The following is a 19,187-nucleotide window of genomic DNA, read 5'->3' as shown; positions in this document are numbered from 1 at the left end:
TTCTCAGACAATTTTTCCCCTGCCACCTCGCTCTCTCTGAGACCGTGTCTTGGTACCGTTCTCAGAGCAGCCTGGGCAAGGGATGGTTTCCAGTAAGAAGAGCGGCTGGGGCCACCCTCCGCTGGCAGCAGGCAGAGTTTGGCTGCGTGCACAAAAAGCGCTGCTCTGTCACATGCCGTGAAGGCTGGAGAATGGGCCTCATCCATTTTATTTGGGAGCATAAATGTACCCATGAATCTGTGGTTCCATACCCATTAGTACTGGATCCTTGTGCGTTGGATCACCAAGCCATATAAACCCAGCCTGGATGGGACGGGAGCAAAATTACATTTCTGTTATATTAACAGAGCATCCGTTGTGGAATTTAGACTGACTTTGTGCTTTGTGCTGGGCAATACCTGTTCTGATGCTGGAATGGAACTGGCAGATGATGATTCCTTGTATGGCATGAAGTGTGCTGATACAAAAGTAACCTGTCAAATATTTTTGAAAAAATTTGAACCGGTCAAATTAATTTCTACAAGCACAGCTCTCTGCATCACTTTGTACCCAGGAGCTTTAACGCCAGGGTTGCTGTGCTGCTGAAGCACAACCTTAGTCACACAGTTAACGGCATTGAGAGCAGAGCTGCAGTGCAGTTGGTAGCACTGATACACGCACAGAAGACCTTTTTCAATATTGCTATTATTGAGAACTTCAAATGAATGGATGCATTTGAAAGACTTCCCAGAAAATACATTTCCTTTTCAGCTAGCAGCTCAGTTATTCATCTTAGTAGTCTGTGGATTAAGTAATTTGGCAATCATTGAAAGGTTTCTTTTTGTGAAACAATTGTGTGTTATTGCTCTCTCCTTTTTCGATTTCACCTGTACAACTAACCCAGAAATTCAACACAGACATATCAAGACACACACCAAGACCTGCGGTGGGTTGACCCCGGCTGGACGCCAGGTGCCCACCAAAGCTGCGCTGTCACTCCCCTCCTCAGCTGGACAGGGGAGAGAAAATATAACGAAAGGCTCGTGGGTCGAGATAAGGACAGGGAGAGATCACTCAGCAGTTACTGTCATGGGCAAAACAGACTCGACTTGGGGAAATTGGTTTAATTTATTACCAATCAAATCAGAGTTGGGTAATGATAAATAAAAATTAAATCTTAAAACATCTTCCCCCACCCCTCCCTTCTTCCCAGGCTCAACTTCACTCCTGATTTTCCTCTACCTCCTCCCCCCGAGCGGCACAGGGGGACGGGGAATGGGAGTTGCAGTCAGTTCATCACACGTTGTCTCTGCAGCCTTCCTCCTCAGGGGGAGGACTCCTCACACTCTTCCCTTGCTCCAATGTGGGGTCCCTCCCACGGGAGACAGTCCTCCACGAACTTCTCCAGTGTGAGTCCTTCCCACGGGCTGCAGTTCTCCACAAACTGCTCCAGCGTGGGTCCCTTCCACGGGGTGCAGTCCTTCAGGAACAGACTGCTCCAGAGTGGGTCCCCCACGGGGTCACAAGTCCTGCCAGCAAACCTGCTCCTGCGTGGGCTCCTCTCTCCACGGGTCCACAGGTCCTGCCAGGAGCCTGCTCCAGCGTGGGCTTCCCACGGGGTCACAGCCTCCTTCAGGCACGTCCACCTGCTCCAGTGTGGGGTCCTCCACGGGCTGCAGGTGGATATCTGCTCCACCATGGACCTCCATGGGCTGCAGGGGGACAGCCTGCCTCACCATGGTCTTCACAATGGGCTGCAGGGGAATCTCTGCCTGGAGCACCTCCTCCCGCTCCTTCTTCTCTGACCTTGGTGTCTGCAGGGTTGTTTCTCTCACATATTCTCACTCCTCTGCCCGGCTGCTGTTGCACAGGTTTTTTGGTTTTTTTCCCCCTTCTTAACTACGTTATCCCAGAGGCTCTACCACCGTCGCTGATGGGCTCGGCCTTGGCCAGCAGTGGGTCCGTCTTGGAGCCGGCTGGCACTGGCTCTGTCGGACATGGGGGAAGCTTCTAGCAGCTTCTCACAGAAGGCACCCCTGTAGCCCCCTCGCTACCGAAATCTGGCCACACAAAACTAATACAAGACCAGACAGCCGCCACACCAAGTAGCGTGTGATGATGCTGGTGCATCTCAGGAACTACTGCAGGATGGGCTTGTAAAACACTGGGGAGGGAAAAAGAGAAGCAGGGAAAGAGTTAAGAAGATTGTCTTTTCCTATTTGTTTTTTAGCTCACTTCTTTACATACATGGGGAAAGAGGGAGCACGGATCTTAGTCATTTCATGTCACAGAAGATTAGTGCAGGGGAGGTCAAGTTGAGGTACAGCATCCTGTGTTATAAGGCAGTTGAATGATCCGGTATCTAATTTATTAAGATACCAGGCAGATCGGGCAATCTGATTTTTCTAAATGTGTAGCAACTGTCAGTTTGGTTGGTACTTTTCCATCTTTCTATGCTATGCTGCAGTGCGGGGGGGTTGGGATAAGGCTGGGCTGTCCCCATCTGGCCACGGCTGCCGTGTCGTGGCACTTTCCCTCTCAGGGGAGACGTTAGATGTGTTTCCCCAGGGACCACCTCCGGAGCACTGACAGACCAGCGAGCATTTGTGTGAGCGGGTGGTGTAAGGCGATGCCACCGCCGCACGCGGTGCCCCCATGGCGCTGCGAGATGCAGTCCTTCTGGGAAGCGGGGGCCGCGCGTGCCGGTGTGTTATACCTCCACCTGACCGTCAGATCCACCCACCTTAAATCCCATCTCTGTTTTCTGTATAGATCATCCTGACAGAACAGCTCGAGTACACTGTGTACAGTCAGAGGAAAAGTATTGATTTTGCTGTACCTGAATAGAATTCTTAACAGAAAAACAAACCTAATGTTGGTGTTTTAGTTTTTTTCTCTTTTGACTTTTGTGCGTGGGTTTCTGTACTCTCCATATAGTACTTGATCTATGTGAGGTACAGAGTTAGAGCTTGATTTTTAAGATGAGGACGACCCAGGCTCTGATCTGTGCAGGCACAATTTCAGAAAATAATTTTGCCCATGTTTTATTGCCTATATTTAATTGAAGTACAAAGTAATAATTTCCTTCCTACCTACAAATCAGAGAATCAGAGGGGCAGTTATTACATTTTTCTGGGGCAATTATCAGGAACAGTAGTCTACTACATCAGCATTACTAAAAAGATTCAAAATGTGGCTTATCCGCAATTCACTGGGCCAAGGGACAACTAGCCTGATCCAAAGTGTATCCTTATTTATTTTGAGGATGTTGCTGTGAATGAAGTTTATTAAAACATTATTTTAGTAATAAGTATAGTATACATTAGTTGTGTACTAATTATATTGTTATGATAACAGTTTAAGGATTATTAATGCACACACTATCAATACTTAAAAGCATCGTTGCCTGATGGTGATAATACAGCTTCACTAGTGGATGATCTATGACTGCAAGCATTAAATAGTCTCTACTTTAAAGTCATTAATCCCTACTTTCTTCGAATACGTTTAATTAAAAAGTTCCATTTTCCCGTAATTGCTGTTTTTATATAACCCTGAAATGGAATTTTATTGAGGCACAAGGTCTTTTATATAAACATCCATCTGTCCACAGCGTAACAGTGCTGGGACAAGTTTTGTGGATTGGGTGAGAAGTGGAGAGATTACAGAAGACTCTGTGTCCCTGTAAGAACTGTGAACTTTTGTCCTCTGTGTAACGGCTCTGGAGGATTTTTGCTTTCATAATTTTGGTACCAAACAAGGGAATTGCAGAGTCAATAGGAGAGAAAATCATGAAACAATGGGTTTAGTGTCTAGTGGAGTTGCTTTATTAGTTTATAAAGAAAAGCTCCTTCCTTATTCCTTTTTTCCTGTGTCAAGCTCTGCACTGCGAAGTATCATCTGCTTTTATATTGTTCCTTTCTGTTTGAACACAGAATTAAGCAAACCTCAATTGCATATATAAAAATACATATACATATCTATCTCTCTCTCTCTCTCTCTCTCTGCTTCAGGCTGAGAGATATCACTAATAAAATAGAAAATATGTTGGTATTAATAAGGTTGGCATTCAAAAAGTATGAAATAAATGCATGGAAGTTTGTCAGCTTATTAATCATTCCATTATAAGTGGTGTTTTTACTTTCATTGCTCTAACATCTAACCACAGTTCATTGGCTAAAGGCCAAGCTAGCTTTTGCATTGGCACATTACCATGCGGTGTAGTTCTGTACTTCTCTTCCATTTATTAATGCTGCAGACTTCCTACAATTCAGGCTAAAAATAGAACTGGTTATGTGAAAAACACTGCATTTGTGCTTGAGCTGCAGTATAGAAACAAGAGGATTTTATATGGACGGGGGAAGAGATTCATGACACAGAAGAGCTAGATGCTTGTACTCTGGAAAAAGCTTTCTTTTTGCATGGTTGTAAATAAGATTAGAGTCGCTATGTACACGTTAGTCTGAAGGATGAATCATAGCTGTGGTATTGCCTCAGTATGTATGACTCTTCACGTGTATCTATTGTATGAAGAAAAGGTGATTTCTTGTACAAGGAAACCTCAAAATAGTGTAGTGTACAAAAGTGAATTTGTAAAATCAAAGGCAAAGGTGGTGTTTTGTTTTTCAGTATAAAGAGTGTCTTCATCTGTGGCACGTATTTTGAAGTATCCTCGAAAAATTATACACTACATTAAAACTTCAGCTGCACCACTAAATTTTTAGACTTGTATTTTGGCCAGTCATAGCCTCTCCTATTGTTCTGCTTTCAGCATCTTTAAGGCAGCATTTGCTGTCTCCAGACCACTTCACCATGAAAACATTCCTAAACTCATTTCCAAGTTGTAATACAGCTGCACAGTAAAAATTGTCAGCATTCAAATGCAGTCCCTACACTCTTGATCTTTTTTATAATGCTGTGATTTGTTTTGGATCAGCAGTAGTTTGAACAAGACAAACAACATACCGGATTCCATCTGAACCTAAGGGAGCTGCCAGGGACACAGGTGAAGAGTGATAGTGGATGCATTTCATAGTCAAAATGAAAAGCGGCAAAACTGATAAGGTCTCATTGTTGCACAAATAGAAAAAGCTAACAGTTTGCATATCAGAAATATCAGGTGTTAGAATTTGACTCAGAACTGCTGAATAGTAGCTTGTTTGCCTTTGGAGAAATAGAGAGGAAGGAAATGTCATGCAGGCACATCACACATGATAGTGATGGGAGATGGCAAACAGGGAAATAGACCTTTCCGATGCTGTTTCCTAAAGATACTGTTTGGACTGGCTGTGATGGTGGATTATTAAGGAATTCTGATTATTAAATATCTGCACTTGGCAAAGAATAAGAGAGGAACGAACCTCTTTTGAAGTGCACAACAGGCTCCGAAGTCACCCTTGTTTTGTTCTTAACTCGGTACTCTGTAAGAAATAAAATTGGTGATTGTGTTAGGAGCAGAGGCAATAATCGTGAAATGAGAATAAATTGTAAGCTGTATGATTTTTGAACTATCTAGAGAAAATGAAATTAAGAAAGCTTTCAAATGTCATGTGCTTTGCACTAGGCCACCGAAACACAGTGAGGTAAAACAACGGCTATTGGGTTTCTGTGTCGATTCATAACCTATAATTGGATGTCAAAAAGGAGAGATTAGTTCACAAGATTCAAGTAAAAAATATTTGGTCCGAAGTGCTTAGTTCCTCCTCTTAATTACTGCAGACTAGTCTTAACCCCCATATAATGGTGGAACTCCATCCAAATCCAGTATAGGCTGAAATCAATGAATCTGTTCCGATTTACATTACAATTTAATTTTGTCCTGACAAGCTCTCTGAAATTGATACTCAGCGCAATACCAAGTGCAGTATAAAGGATCATATCATGCAGTCAACATGATGCACTTTGCAATATAATTTAACACTAATGTTAAATTAAATTACAAAGATAAATTTTATGGTCTCTCTTAAAATCATTTAAGAGCTTAATTCTGATCTGAGATGTGTAAGACACAAATCTTGCCAATTGATCATTGAATATACAGGTAGTTGTGAGAGAAGAATCACACAATATGATGGGCTGTACAAGACTTTTCGTAATGATACAGGCTTGTGATTTGATGTATTGATCCCTCTCTGCAGTTTGGATCTCTGCTCAAGGAGAAGGCTCAAGCAGGTCGACCTCATTGCAGAAAACACCAAACAATCTATATACTTTGGATGAGGCCAAATTGCACCAGGAGGTCCATAACGAAGAGTTAGATGGCGAATTTTTCAGATTCTGGGTTTTCACGGCCTTCAGAACTAAGCCCATCAGGAGGAAGATGAGACTTCTGCAAGTCCTTTTGTTTTCATTAGCTGAAAATGCATACAGCAACTGGATGCAGTTTGCCTCTGCCATTGGGATTCCAAGAATATCTGCTTGTGTTATTGAAACCAGCTGCCCTTACTTTGCCTGATTTGTCATCAGGGGAAAAGGAAAGGAACCAGATAACCTTCACTATTCACTTTGGTGTAGGAAGTAGGAAGAGGCATGAGCCTAGCTGGTGCAAACAATATTAAAAGCTCATAAAACTTGTGTGATGCTGTTGAAGGAAGGGTTTTTCAAAACATCTCCTCATTGTACAGAGGGTGAATAGGAAAAAGAGCATTTACTAAAAGGACATTCTTTTAATGGCTAGGTAATGAGAGGAAGAGTGAATAATTTAAAGTTGCAAAGTTCTTGCAAAAAATCCCAAAAATATAAATCTATTAAAAAACAGTATTAAAACTTCAAAGAGAGAAGCAAAAATACAAACAATAGAGCTTCTTTCTAAACCCATAAACTATAGATCTAAATAGAAAGATTAAGCAAAATGACAAGGAAAGTAAAAAGAGCTACTTTTTCAAAAAGTCTGAGGGAAGAGGATTATCAAATAGTTACAGCAATGACTGGGAGGCCTAAAACATTTTTTTAATGCTTAAGAGTATTGTGAAACAGAATTCATTCCAGCACATGCTGTAATGATGAGCGTACTGCCAAAGTGATAACTAAATAAGGCAGATGTCAAACTCCACAAATGCAACTCCAGCATGAGTGCTTCCCCTCAGACGGGGAAAGGAGAGCACATCTGTCCAGTTCAGCGTTCATTACATGGTGTCTCGAAGGTGCTTCACACCGTTCATTACATATAAACTGAAGATGTCACTAAGACTGCTCATGTCCTGCGTAAGAAATGCTTAGTTTGGTACAAGATGAATGCTAAGGAGGCCCTCAGACAAGGTTCTCCTCAGGGGAGAGTGTGCTCAGCTGTCTGCAAAGCATTTCAGCAGCAGTTCTGCAAGAACAAGGGTGTTAACAGGAATGCTTTTCTGGTTACAGAAGTGTTGAAGCCGGAGCCCTTTCGCTAATATGGGCACACTGCAGGGAGTGAGGAACCTGAAGTCCCGGGTGGGATGCAGGGAAGGAGGGAGAAGCTTTTTGAATTGTAAAGGAGGTTGGGTTCCTTGCTGACGAGGCGCATGGTTTTGATGCTGTTGCTGATGCCACCACACAAAAGGGCAGAATTAATGGCCACGAGAGCTAGCAAAGTTTCCATAATCACCTACATTGCTCCAGAGTGAGTTGAGGAGAGGGCACTGGTAGAAGCTGTCAGCTAGCTGATATGTTAAAAAAAAAAAAAAAAAGAGGGAAGGAGAGAGAGAAAGAAATTAAATTGGGGTCCAACACACTAACGAGAATTAGCTGCAGCGCTGGTGATAGCTGTGCTGTTAAGAACTGTTTCTGTTTCCTACCCACTCATAGTATTTGCCTGGAAAAACACATTTTTTTTAAGCTTAGCCTTACTTGAAATGAATGCTGCTTCTTTCCATTCTTACTGATGCTGGGAGTTGAAATGGCTGCAGATACAGAGCAGTGTAAAAACATGATGAGCTATGTAGCTTGGGAGCAATTGAGCAGCTGAATACTGCATTATTGAGAAATCATTTGCTACCTCTGGGTGTTAGTAAGAAACTGGAGAGTCCTAGACTGGCATTCAGGGCAGAGCACGGGATGAATAAACATCACGGAGTGCTGAGTATTTACTAGTGAATCCAGCATGGAGCTTCAGTAGTTGCATGTCATCCCACTGCATCTTGCAGGGTTGGGAACACACAGGAAAGAAATAGTGCATTCCAGGTGTCTTGTGGCAGAATTGATCTTATATTGTTTCCTAAATAACCAAATTATCAATGACATTTTGCTTAATGTGCGGCAGGCAATCTGCATAGCAAAACAGCCATATTTTCAAGTGACAACACGTGAGAACCATTTAAATATATATTAGTAGTCCTCAAGGGACTTGTAGATAGCTACATGAAATTGTTGTTTTCATGTGCATACCTTACTGTTGCCAAATTACTCCTGGCTTAGTATTTTCCCTCTTATCTAGTTGAGATAGGAATCTCTTCAGAACGAGGGGCTCAGTAGTTTGTAAAATATCCGTGTATATCTCTGGCATTGTATAAATAATAAATAATAAGCTGTAGATGGTAATGATCATTAATATTGCAAGTGTTAAGCTGGAAATTCTAATTCCTAGCTTCTTAGGTGATTGCAAGTATAAATATTTCTTGACTCAGCATGGTGAGTAGTCACAAAACATGGAACCTTCTCCGATGTGGAGGGGTGGCTATTAAGTATGTCCCAGACCCAGTAAATCTCACGTTATGGAATTTGTCCCAGAATCTGCTCTTGCTATGGTATTGTGCTGCAGAAAGCGTTTCTGCATTTTTTTGGAAGTTAACACAAAATATCCACTCCATATGGTTTTGGAGATGTACTTAAAATATGAGCCAAGTTCAAGTTGATGCAGTGCTGTCTTGCTGAGCCCTGAACTAGTCTAAAACAATTTCTTTGAGAGGTGCGATCATGTTCATCCCAATGAGATTTTAAGTCAAAACCTAAAGAAAGAAATTTCAGTGACAGTTTTTAAACTTTTTCATTACTATTTGTTTAAAGCAAATGTATTTAATTTAGGAGTAAATACAGTAAATGTGCCTTTACCATATTTCCAAGCAGTTTCCCACCTTCTTCTGGATACCAAAAGCTCATATTGTTCCCTACCTGTGTAGCAAAACCAAGGACTTCAATCTGCTTATACACGGCCAATTTAAAAATCTTTGGCACAGAAGGAATTGGAAATACGGAGAGAACAGCAGTCAGAGTAAACAAGTCAGGGATTACTCTATGGTATTGGACTACTTAAACTATTGGGGTTAAGAGCTGCCTTTTCATTCTGTCCCAAAGATCATCTAAGATTTCACTAAAATAAATGAGCCTGTGCAGACTGGATTTTGAATAGTCAGGTTAAAATAACTACTTTTATAATTTAAATCAAAGTGGTTACTGAATTTGCTGCTTGCTATACTAAGTACTGCAAAATTTCAAAATTGATCATTTATTTATTCCATGTATATCATCACATGAGATGTACAATGAACATTTCTTACTAATGTCCACATCTCAGCAGGAGTGTACAGTGGCTCTTCAAAAAGTGAAAGCAGGTAGCAGACCAGTATGTTGAGCGATTGGAATCTCAAAACCGCTTATTTTGGCTTAAAGTTTATCATGCAGGGAAGGAGCATGGATATAGTTGATCCACTGAAATGCACTGATGGAAGAGACTTACATTTTACTTGACATGCTGGGCAAGAGCTTAGAACAAAGCAAAAGCAATCCCCTCCAGAAAAACAAGTATATAAAAAAAAAACCTCATTTCTTTTGGTTCATAAAAAACCCAAAACATTTCTCATTTATATCTCCATGTTTTTAATGGAAAACAAAGATAGTTTTTAAGATGAAAATGTTCTGTATTCACATGTGATTCTTAAAAAACACAAGCTATTTTCAGCAGTGAATTGCAAGCCGGCCAGTGAAAGAAGCAGCAATATGTTCCTAGGAAATTTTCATTCCTCCCTCTGTTCTGCAGAGGAATGATACTTACATTAATTTTGAAAAACAAGCATGGGCAGAGAAATTTAAACTCAGCTATAAGCCTTCCCTATTTATACACCAAAGAATGAACCGTGTTGAGGACTGCAGCAAGGCATCACTGTTTCAGTGCCATACTGCTGGGAGCGCAGGGCACTTGCACAGGGCTTTGACACCACTCCTGGAAGTCAGACTTTCAGGTATAGCTCTTCCACAGGGGCTGAAAAAATATCCATAATGTGTCCCCTTCCTCATCACAGATGTATCAGTTACATCTCATGGACTTCTGGAAATATGTATCTGTGGATGTCCATAAAACAGTGTGCAGAGACATTTCAGTTCTTTTCAGAAATCCTGCCCCACTGAAGTCAATGGGACCTTCCCCAGGGAAATGCATTGGGGCCAGAATTTCACTGGCAGCATTAACTGGAGCCGTTCTCTCTAGAGCACATATAGGGCATGCAGAGGGAAGACTGCATTTCAACATAGAAATAAAAAGTCATTGTGTTCAGATTTGTTAGTTAACAACTCAAAATCTTTGTGGAGGATAAAAAATGAGCTCTAAAAGAAAGCACTGAACCCCTTCAAGGCTGCACAGTGTATTCCAGGTGTACCCTCACTGTCAACACTCTGCCTGAACATTAGACAGTGACTAATACTCCCATTCGAATGTTTTTTGTCACTTTTAGGAAGGGTTGTAAATCTCTGTGAGCTCTGACTATGCAACAGTTCCTATAGTTTTCAAGTGATTAATACAGGCATTCAACCAGGAGAAGTTTCAAGCATAAAAGAGTTAAAACTAAATTTCAGTGAAACTTCAGGGAACACTTTCATTGCTGTCAGGTTCCTTGCTGGTTTCATTCAGAAAAACTGGTGTTGCATTATACATTAACATTTTTAAGTGTCATTGTCATGAAAATTTTAGATAATTCCATTTTTTTAATTGTGGTTAGTGAAACTTTTGCTTATACAGACAAAACTGGTAACCATGGGAAGGTACAGTTCTCAAAACTTGCTTCTTTTGGTAGGCTTTGGGATTCGCTGGCTGCCCAGCACTTACTGACCAGATATGTTTCCTGCTTTAAAGAAACTGGCTGGTGGTTATGTCAGTCTCACCACCGAAATATTGCAAGACTCGAGTCCCACTGAATTCTCTTTAAAATGCAAAAGGCATTAAAAGACTGAAAGGCTGCAGTTCTTTTGTGCTCCTAGCATGTCAGCAGGGGAAGACTCTTAGCTGGGCTAGCTCTGCCACCTGCAGCTCAGAGCCGGCAGGACCGCAACGTCTTCCCCAACAGCGTAACAAACCTTTGCTGCTGGAAATGTGAAAATTCTCATTGAGACAAGAGGTTTCACTGAAGAGGGTAGTTGCTAATTAAATTAGCAATAGACTACATAAGCTTATGGTATGCAAAAGTAAGGTAAAAGAGAGCTTTCACATTGGTCTTTCTGCTAATCTTCACTGCTATCAGAATGCACGTCTATTCTCAGAACAGAAACCCGGTGTTAGAACAAAAATCATAAGGATAAAACCATTCTTGGTGTGACTGGAGTGATCTCAGAGCTGAATCTGACCCCTTACCTATGAAGGCTGATTTTGGCTCTGCTGATAACTGAAGTATTACAGGAAATTACGTGTGGATCCATATTCTCAGAACCCTCTAACTCCTGTCTGCAGTGCCTCCAGTATCTCCTCATATAACTCCCTTCTTAAAACACGCTGTTTTCTGAAACCTATAAATGCTAGTCTTCTCCTCTAAAAGAGAGTCATTAAAAAAATAAAATAAATCAAGTCCTTCCAGATGTGTTTTACTAACGCAAAAAAACATGTGCTTTATTATGTTCCCTACTTTCACTTCCCTGAGCCCCAAGGGTATAACATTACCATTTTCTCAAGTTGGATCCAAGCCCTGTAATTGATGAATTGTCCATAGGATCCGTACGGAACTCTAGCAAAATCACTGACACTCTGTACGGCACCAAGATGGGTGCATGTCCCAGTGTGTGCCGGGCACCCACAAATACAAACTTTTCATGCCAATGACTTCTCTCACTGTAAAGCACTGTATGCGTCTCTAGCAGTGGATGCAACTCACAGCTATGACACAGTGAAACAGCAATGGTTCCGCAGTAATGGTCAGACATCATTGTGATGAGTTCAAATAAGAAAACATGACTGGAAATTAATTCTAATAATATTGGGTTACTAAGCATCATGTGGAGTTTATTCAGTAGGTTTTAGTACTGAAGGGGGAAAGTATATAATCTATTATGATACATATTCTTCCAAATATGTCTTAAAAGCTAAAAGGAACACAATTTTTCTTTTAACTTTGGGCTTCGTTCCATTGCCCACACACTTAAGACACCTTCTAGTGCTTGAAACATCCACATGGAGCCTTCTGTCCGTCTGGGACAGCAAGAGAGATCAGATGGATCAGATCCAGGATAACCTAAGGCATTTCAGCTGGCGCTTGACACCTATGTGCGAGCAAATGAGTCCCACCTTTTGTGTTGCCTAAACATGGAGCTTGGAAATGTCTAACTGTGTCTTGTCAAGCATTGCCATTAAAGGTTCTGGGTCCCTAGAAATGTAGAAATTACGTCTGTGATCATACATCGTCACTGCACTGAAGTCTTTAATAAAGTCTTTAGGGCATTTTCCTGGGTGACTGATTCTGAGCTGTGCAGAAAATGCTTGTAGAAGAGATCGGTTTTGTTGGTGTTCCAAATATTATTATTATAGTTTTACAGTAAAGACTTGTACATTTTAATATTATCCAAAGCTTAAAAAAATGTTACAATAGATGTTTTGAAAAGGAATCTCACAGAGTGAGATAAGGTGATCTGTGGGGAATAGGCAGTCGAAGCCTCAGGCTTCTTCTATATACCAATGAATGTAGGGGTATGTAAAACATTTCGTTAGCTTTGTTTTAAGAAGTCACTTTGTAAAACGATGCAGTCAAACCAGCCTGCCAGTTACCCTGCTCACTAGCAGTTAAAGATGGCAGGTGGTTTTGGCCAACCTAGCTCTTAAATGCGTCTTGTTCCCACATTTTTAATCTATCTCTTTGCAAAACCAAGCTACTGATCGTCAGTGGCAGGTTCCTCAGACTTAAGACAATTGGACCACGATCTTTTTCTCTTTCAGGGATTTGGTTTTGAGTCACTTTAGATTTCAAGTAGGTCTCCAAGGTCACTGAAAAAGACTGTGAGATTTAATATCAATCATTGTTAATCCAGTTCATTTTACATTTGTGCCCAATTCACATGAGCTAGATGCATTTAAAATGGACTTTTCACTACAGAGTGCAATGCTCTCCTATTACTCAGGCATCCAAAGCTGACTTACAATCTGCAGACTTTAGAGGGAGAAAATGGTTGAGAATTCCCCAGTCCCAGAACCGGAAGAGGAGTTCACGCAAGTCCATACAGCTCCCAATATCCAGGAGATGAGACTGTCCCATGTCCCAGCGTAGGGGCCCCGGTGCTTGTCATTTTGACTCCATGTGTGTGAGATCAGTCAGGCATTGCTACATTTTGGGTCCGTATCCAATTTTAATCTTGTGTGTGAAGTGAAAGATTATAGACAGGATTAGCAGTCAAGACATCTACAGGCAACAGGGACTGCGTAGTTCTCCTCAGTGCGCATTACGGTTAGCGCACAATAGGAAACATCTTCGCCAGATGATAAGAAACATTCTCTTTGTTGCCAACAATAAATATATATGGAGGAGTAAATGTGTCATGAATAAAATGTCCCTAAGGAAATCTTGGAAGACCCTACACGCATATTTACATACTTTTAGTCCCAGCAGCAGTAGAGCTATGTGAGTGTAGTTCCCTGCCCTGGCTAACTAGTTTGTTAAGAATTATCACAGCTGTCTGTTTCATGCTAGTTACTATCTGCTCATAATGAGACAATTTAGGCAGCCCTGCCAGAAACCCAGACTTCTGAGAACCAAAACGATGGTGTCGATTATCATGAATCTCTCTCACACAAACACACACAAAACCTGCACAAGTGCCTGCAGGTTTCAGAATAAATTGAATAAGAACTCAAAATACAACACCTCTTTCACAGCATAAACTGGATCCTGCACATACTTTAGGACCTGATGCTCTTAATATTTGGTAGAATATTGAACCAGAGGAAAATCTGAGCCCAAAGTGCAAAATCTGATAGCAACTCTCTGTCTATTAGATTACCTTGCAGATATTTATCTACAAAAATATATGTAAAAAGTCTATGTAAGAAAAAAGTCAATGAGGCAACTGCAGATTCAATTTCTGCAGTTGGAAAAAAATAATTCCTCATACTGAAGCTCTTCATTCTCCCTGCTGCTTTATGTTATCTCTGTTTTAACTGCTGTTAATGAAAGGCTCATCAAAAGGCAGTGCCAATACACAATAATATTTAAATGCTGAATTAATCTCTTAGTCCTCATGGCAGCTCCTTTCAGCTATTTTCCCTGCATAGTTGGCATCTCCATTTATATGAATGAGAGTGGGGTGCACACGGGGAGAATGGAGCAAACATTGATCGGCTGTGCAGCCCAGAGAGAAGAATTTGCCTCATGTCTTATATATTTGTTAAAGCACGGAAGGAAAACATTGCCTGCTGAAGTAAATCCAAGCAAGACCTGGTAAAATTAAGTAAATAACAAAAAACAAGACTCCACTTAAGTTATGCCTTTCTGCAGTTGCCATTCTAACTTGTATTAACTTGACCAACTTGTTGTCTTTCTTCTGTTGGTAAAAAAAGCCAAGCCTTCCCCTGCTTCTAAATGCTTTGAAAAGTGACTAAAAATGGCATGCAGGCTCCATGTTTATTCTCTGTCAGCTATTTCCTTATCAAATGTGCTCAGTTAGCAAGTAAGGAACCTTCTCCTCCTATGTGCCAGCCCTGCAAATTTCAGGTGGGAACATAGGGGTCAACCTGGATTTTTTCTTTTCATGTAGGATGACCAAAAAACCAAGGATCCTTGTAAACAAGTGAGAGTAAGCCCTCAACTACATGTGTGCTATTTTGTAGTCTGTAGTCTTCTGTGGCTTTGTGTAAGGTTTAACTGACTGGAAATGATTCTGCAGTGATAAATAGGAGGGAATAGAAACCAGCTCACTGTGTTCTTTATGCTAGATCTGCTGTGCTAACAGGAGCAAAAAGCGGTGAACAGTGATTTTAATTACTAAGTGAACAGATAGAAAATATATGACTCTATTTAAAGAAGAGGTTTGCTTGAAATTCCATGTTTTCAGAAATCTCCAGCTCTGACACAATAGAGCGTTCAAGTTGACGAGGAAAATAAAATGCTTCTCTTTTTTCTTGGACATGTCATTCATGTGATGGGATGAGAATGTATAGTCGTCATAACAAGAAAGGAACAAAATTATTTGAATTATTTTGCATGCAATAGCAAGATAAAATACCACGTTTACAACCCTCATTTATGAGAAGTCTTCATTGTGGAGTGCCGCAGGTCAGAAGATCACCGTGTGTACATTTTGCTATACGGGCATGATAACCTGCTATGGCCATTTTGTTATTTATTAATTCATCTTTGCAGTTTTGGCAATCAAGCATGAAAATTTTCTACTCTTCTGAAATCTCTGTAGTCTGGAAGACCAGAGTTGAAGTTTATCTGATTTTTTTTAAAATACTTAAGATAGCAAATAGTAAGCAAAAGTTTTCTCAATTTAAAGTTTTGATCCTGCAATCCCAGTGCAGATTAAACTGAGCTATACAAGGCATACTCTGTTAGCAAGGGTAAAAAAAATCCAAGAATATACTTTCCAGCTATGTAAATACTGATCAACGGAGTCTTTGCTTGGATGAAATCATTCTATTCTGCCTTTTTCTTCCAGTTGTGTGTAATACTGGAGCCAATGCAGGAACTGATGTCAAGACATAAAACTTACAATCTAAGTCCTCGAGACTGCTTGAAGACTTGCTTGTTTCAGAAATGGCAGAGAATGGTGGCCCCACCAGGTATGTTTCATTTCCAGTGTTTTACTTATTTTATAGTTAAATTAATATAGAAACAATGGGAAAATTTACTGCAAATTTACTTACAAAGGAAAGTAATAGGAATTAGTACTGTTCTAAAAGTAAGCCTGAAAATCATTCTGATGTTTTATGATTTCAGTCTGACCCAACTGATTTATAGATGTGCACATTCAGATGGTTTCACTATGACTAGGATATAATTTAGTGCAAAAATATGTGTAGATGGAATGCAGAATGCCTACTGGCTCCATTAGAATTCATCGTTTGTGTAATTCAGCCTCCTGCTGTGACTCTGAAATTACAGCTACAATTCATAATTAATTGTCTTTGAGACTAATATAATGTTATTTACAGGCCTGGACCTAATCTCCTTCCTCTTACACCTCAAAATAATAATTCTCTCTTTTTTCAGATTGTTAAAGATTTGTGTATCTAAGACTGTTCACATAGGTGCCCAGGCCAAAAGTACAATTGCCCCTCTGTTCTTTTCCAATTTAAGAAAAGTTATGTAATTGTCCTAATTTGGTCTGAGTTTGGAAGACTCGCAGAGAAATGGCATTCAGTACTTTCTAACGTGTTCCCTTGGGAGTGGCAGTTTTAAAGATGAAGCCCACATCAGAGGTAGAAGGAGCTGAAACGGCAGTTGCTCGTATGCTGTATCGATGGCAGCAGTAGGGTAGAAAGCTACTTTTAGCCTTTGCCTCTGGCTGGGTCAGTTGAGGCTGTACCCTGCATCAGAATAAGACCTGGATTTTTGCTTAGCACTAAACTGTTACTTGCTGTGTGACCTTCAGCAGGTTACACGGTCAGTTTGAACATCATGATAGACATCATGGTACTCCCATTGATAAAATACTTTCAAATATCTTTATAGATAATGCTGAGAGAATAACCTTCATTAGTCCTTTATCCAAAATTGAAAGCAGACTCCATTGGTTTGGGTCCAAATGCTATCCTATGGTTCGTATGTTAAATCTAATACTACCACTACTAGTACATATACTAGTAAACATAGGAATTTAAAACTGGATGAAAAAATATTCCAGCATTTCTGCTTATGAATCATTTTAGTACACGCTTTACAATATCTGCCACTTGCTTTCTTTCTTACCATTTTATTGCAGCAGAACCCACAAGACAACCGACAACCAAACGGAGAAAAAGGAAAAACTCTACCAGCAGCACTTCCAACAGCAGTGCTGGGAACAATGCAAATAGTACCAACAGCAAGAAAAAGTCAGCTGCTGCAAACCTGAGTCTATCAAGTCAGGTACCTGTAAGTCTCACTTTCCTTTTAGGCCTGAATCGCTTACCATGCTTTAATTCTTTCCTTACATTGTAAAGAAGGTGCATTCTTGAGCCTGAACTATCACAAGCAAAAGGCGATCTTGCTCAGTGTGCTGTGGAAGCTGGGGAATTAGTGGAGAGATGCGAAGAAGCTGTTCTGCAGTGCAGCTTTAACGAATGACCCTCAAGCAGGGGTATCCTGAGGACCAGATATTATTTTTTTAAGGCCTGGGCCAACTCCCCTTCTTGTCAGTGGGAGTCCTTCCACTGGCGGTGGGACTCAGATTGGGCCTCGTGTTTTTAGATATAGCGTGAGTCGTGCAGACTTCCATCTGCCAGGTGCTAAGTGAGGATATGAGTCCCTGTGGAACAGGACAGCCTGACTGGTCTCTGTACCTCTAGTCGGTGCCAGGTTTGGATGCTTCAGTGGAACAGGTTATGAATTAACTTACCTGCAGAAGTTATCTCTTTTTCCAACCACACCACTTGCAGAGGGTAGATCCCCTGGAATGTGGGTCTCAGCTTATCCACCCTGCTACCTGTAACTGTTGACATCCTAATTATATAGGGAAACACCAAGTCATTTCCAGAACTGTACCAGCACTTTAAGAATCACATTTTTTGCCTTATTCACAATATAGGGGTAATCAGACCCCAAATTGTGACAAAGTCTGCCTTAGTCGGTAAGGAGATAGCTTATCCATTTTAAAGCTAGGGAAATTAATTTGATATTATAGCAACTGTAAAGTGGTATCTTGGGAATAACATGCAGGGATTTTTATTGGATTTCTGATCAGCAGATAGGAAAGGACTAGGTCTCTTCTGAAGCCTGACAAAGAATATAGGCCTTTTGTTAGCACAAAGCAGGCACTTTCTAGGAAGCTTGAATACCCAGATAAAAAAGAAGAGTAGACTAACACCAGTGAAATGAAATGAAGATTTTTGTTTAGCAACTGATTCAGCAATCCACTAGCTTACAGAAGCTTTGGGCTTCAGTACATTAAACTCATATTTTCTCCTTGTCATATTAAAATTTTCACGTGGCTCACATCCCCGGAGTCAGGTTCTTTCCCTAATATAGGCATCTCTGGGTTTTTCTGGCAGCACAAAGCAGTCAGAAGGCCAGCTACCTGATCCTCTGGTGGCAGGGGCCACTCTGCCTCACTGACTGTGTCTGCCAGAAAACACCTTGGATCAATAATCAACCATATTTAAGAAAAAAACAGCAATTAGGTGTAAAACTGAGCAACCAGCTAGTTCCCTGCTGTCTCCAAGTTTAAATGACAGTAAAATCACTTTATCTCGGCTACTCCCTGCCCTGAGTTCAGTTCAGCAGGACCAGAACCTGACCCTCTGCCTCTCTTCAGCCTGCTCCTCCCTGGAGAGACGACTTTTGTTGGCTTCAGTGGTAGCCATGTGTGCTCGTATGTTTGAGTGTAATTGAGCCCTCTGATAGTTACCTGTCACTCCCACTGATATTCAAGCTGACTTCAGGTACTGAAAGGCTGCTCCTGACAGATGAAGTAGTCAAGGTTACTCTTCCTGATGGAGATGATAGTTGAGCATCTGAGACATAATGATGAAGTTTATTGTGGTATGAGGGATGGATTTTTAGTCTTCATTGACTTCCAGGATGCTGCATAGTCAATATTTTTCAATACTGTTTCCTCTCTGTACCAGAGTAGCAAGATGGTCCAAACTCTTTTGTATGGAGGATCACGTTCCATTTTTAGGACTCTTCTCCTTTCCCTCTGCATAGTGGAAAATGCTTAGCTGTTCGGTTTGACGTACTAACAGCTCTTGCCATTTCCCCACAGCAAACATAGCAAACCAGATGGAATTGATGGTTGGGCCAACCCTGTAGAGTAGACAGAACTCAAAATAATTTTAGCAGTAGGATATTTTGGTGTAAAACTATTCAACACTTTTCAGTTAAATAGAGAGATGTTACCGTGTTTCTTTAAAA

General features: G+C 40.9%; 1 protein-coding gene across 5 annotated transcripts in view; it reads left to right on the top strand.

The window, feature by feature from the left end:
* LDB2 (LIM domain binding 2) overlaps positions 1-19,187 on the top strand; it is a 224,073-nt gene that overhangs the window by 196,410 nt on the left and 8,476 nt on the right. For 2 of the 5 annotated variants that reach the window (XM_075148820.1, XM_075148823.1), the window contains exons 6-7: positions 15,793-15,916; positions 17,059-17,204. In XM_075148820.1, coding sequence (XP_075004921.1) covers positions 15,793-15,916; positions 17,059-17,204 — 270 coding nt within the window. Of the gene's footprint in view, positions 1-15,792; positions 15,917-17,058; positions 17,211-19,187 lie in introns of all 5 variants that reach the window. The other 3 variants (XM_075148822.1, XM_075148819.1, XM_075148821.1) reach the window with 3 other exon arrangements.

Source organism: Calonectris borealis, chromosome 4, assembly GCF_964195595.1.
Source record: "Calonectris borealis chromosome 4, bCalBor7.hap1.2, whole genome shotgun sequence".
NCBI lineage: Eukaryota > Metazoa > Chordata > Aves > Procellariiformes > Procellariidae > Calonectris > Calonectris borealis.
The sequence above is the reverse complement of the archived record's forward strand: the minus strand, read 5'-3'. Positions and strand labels throughout refer to the sequence as shown.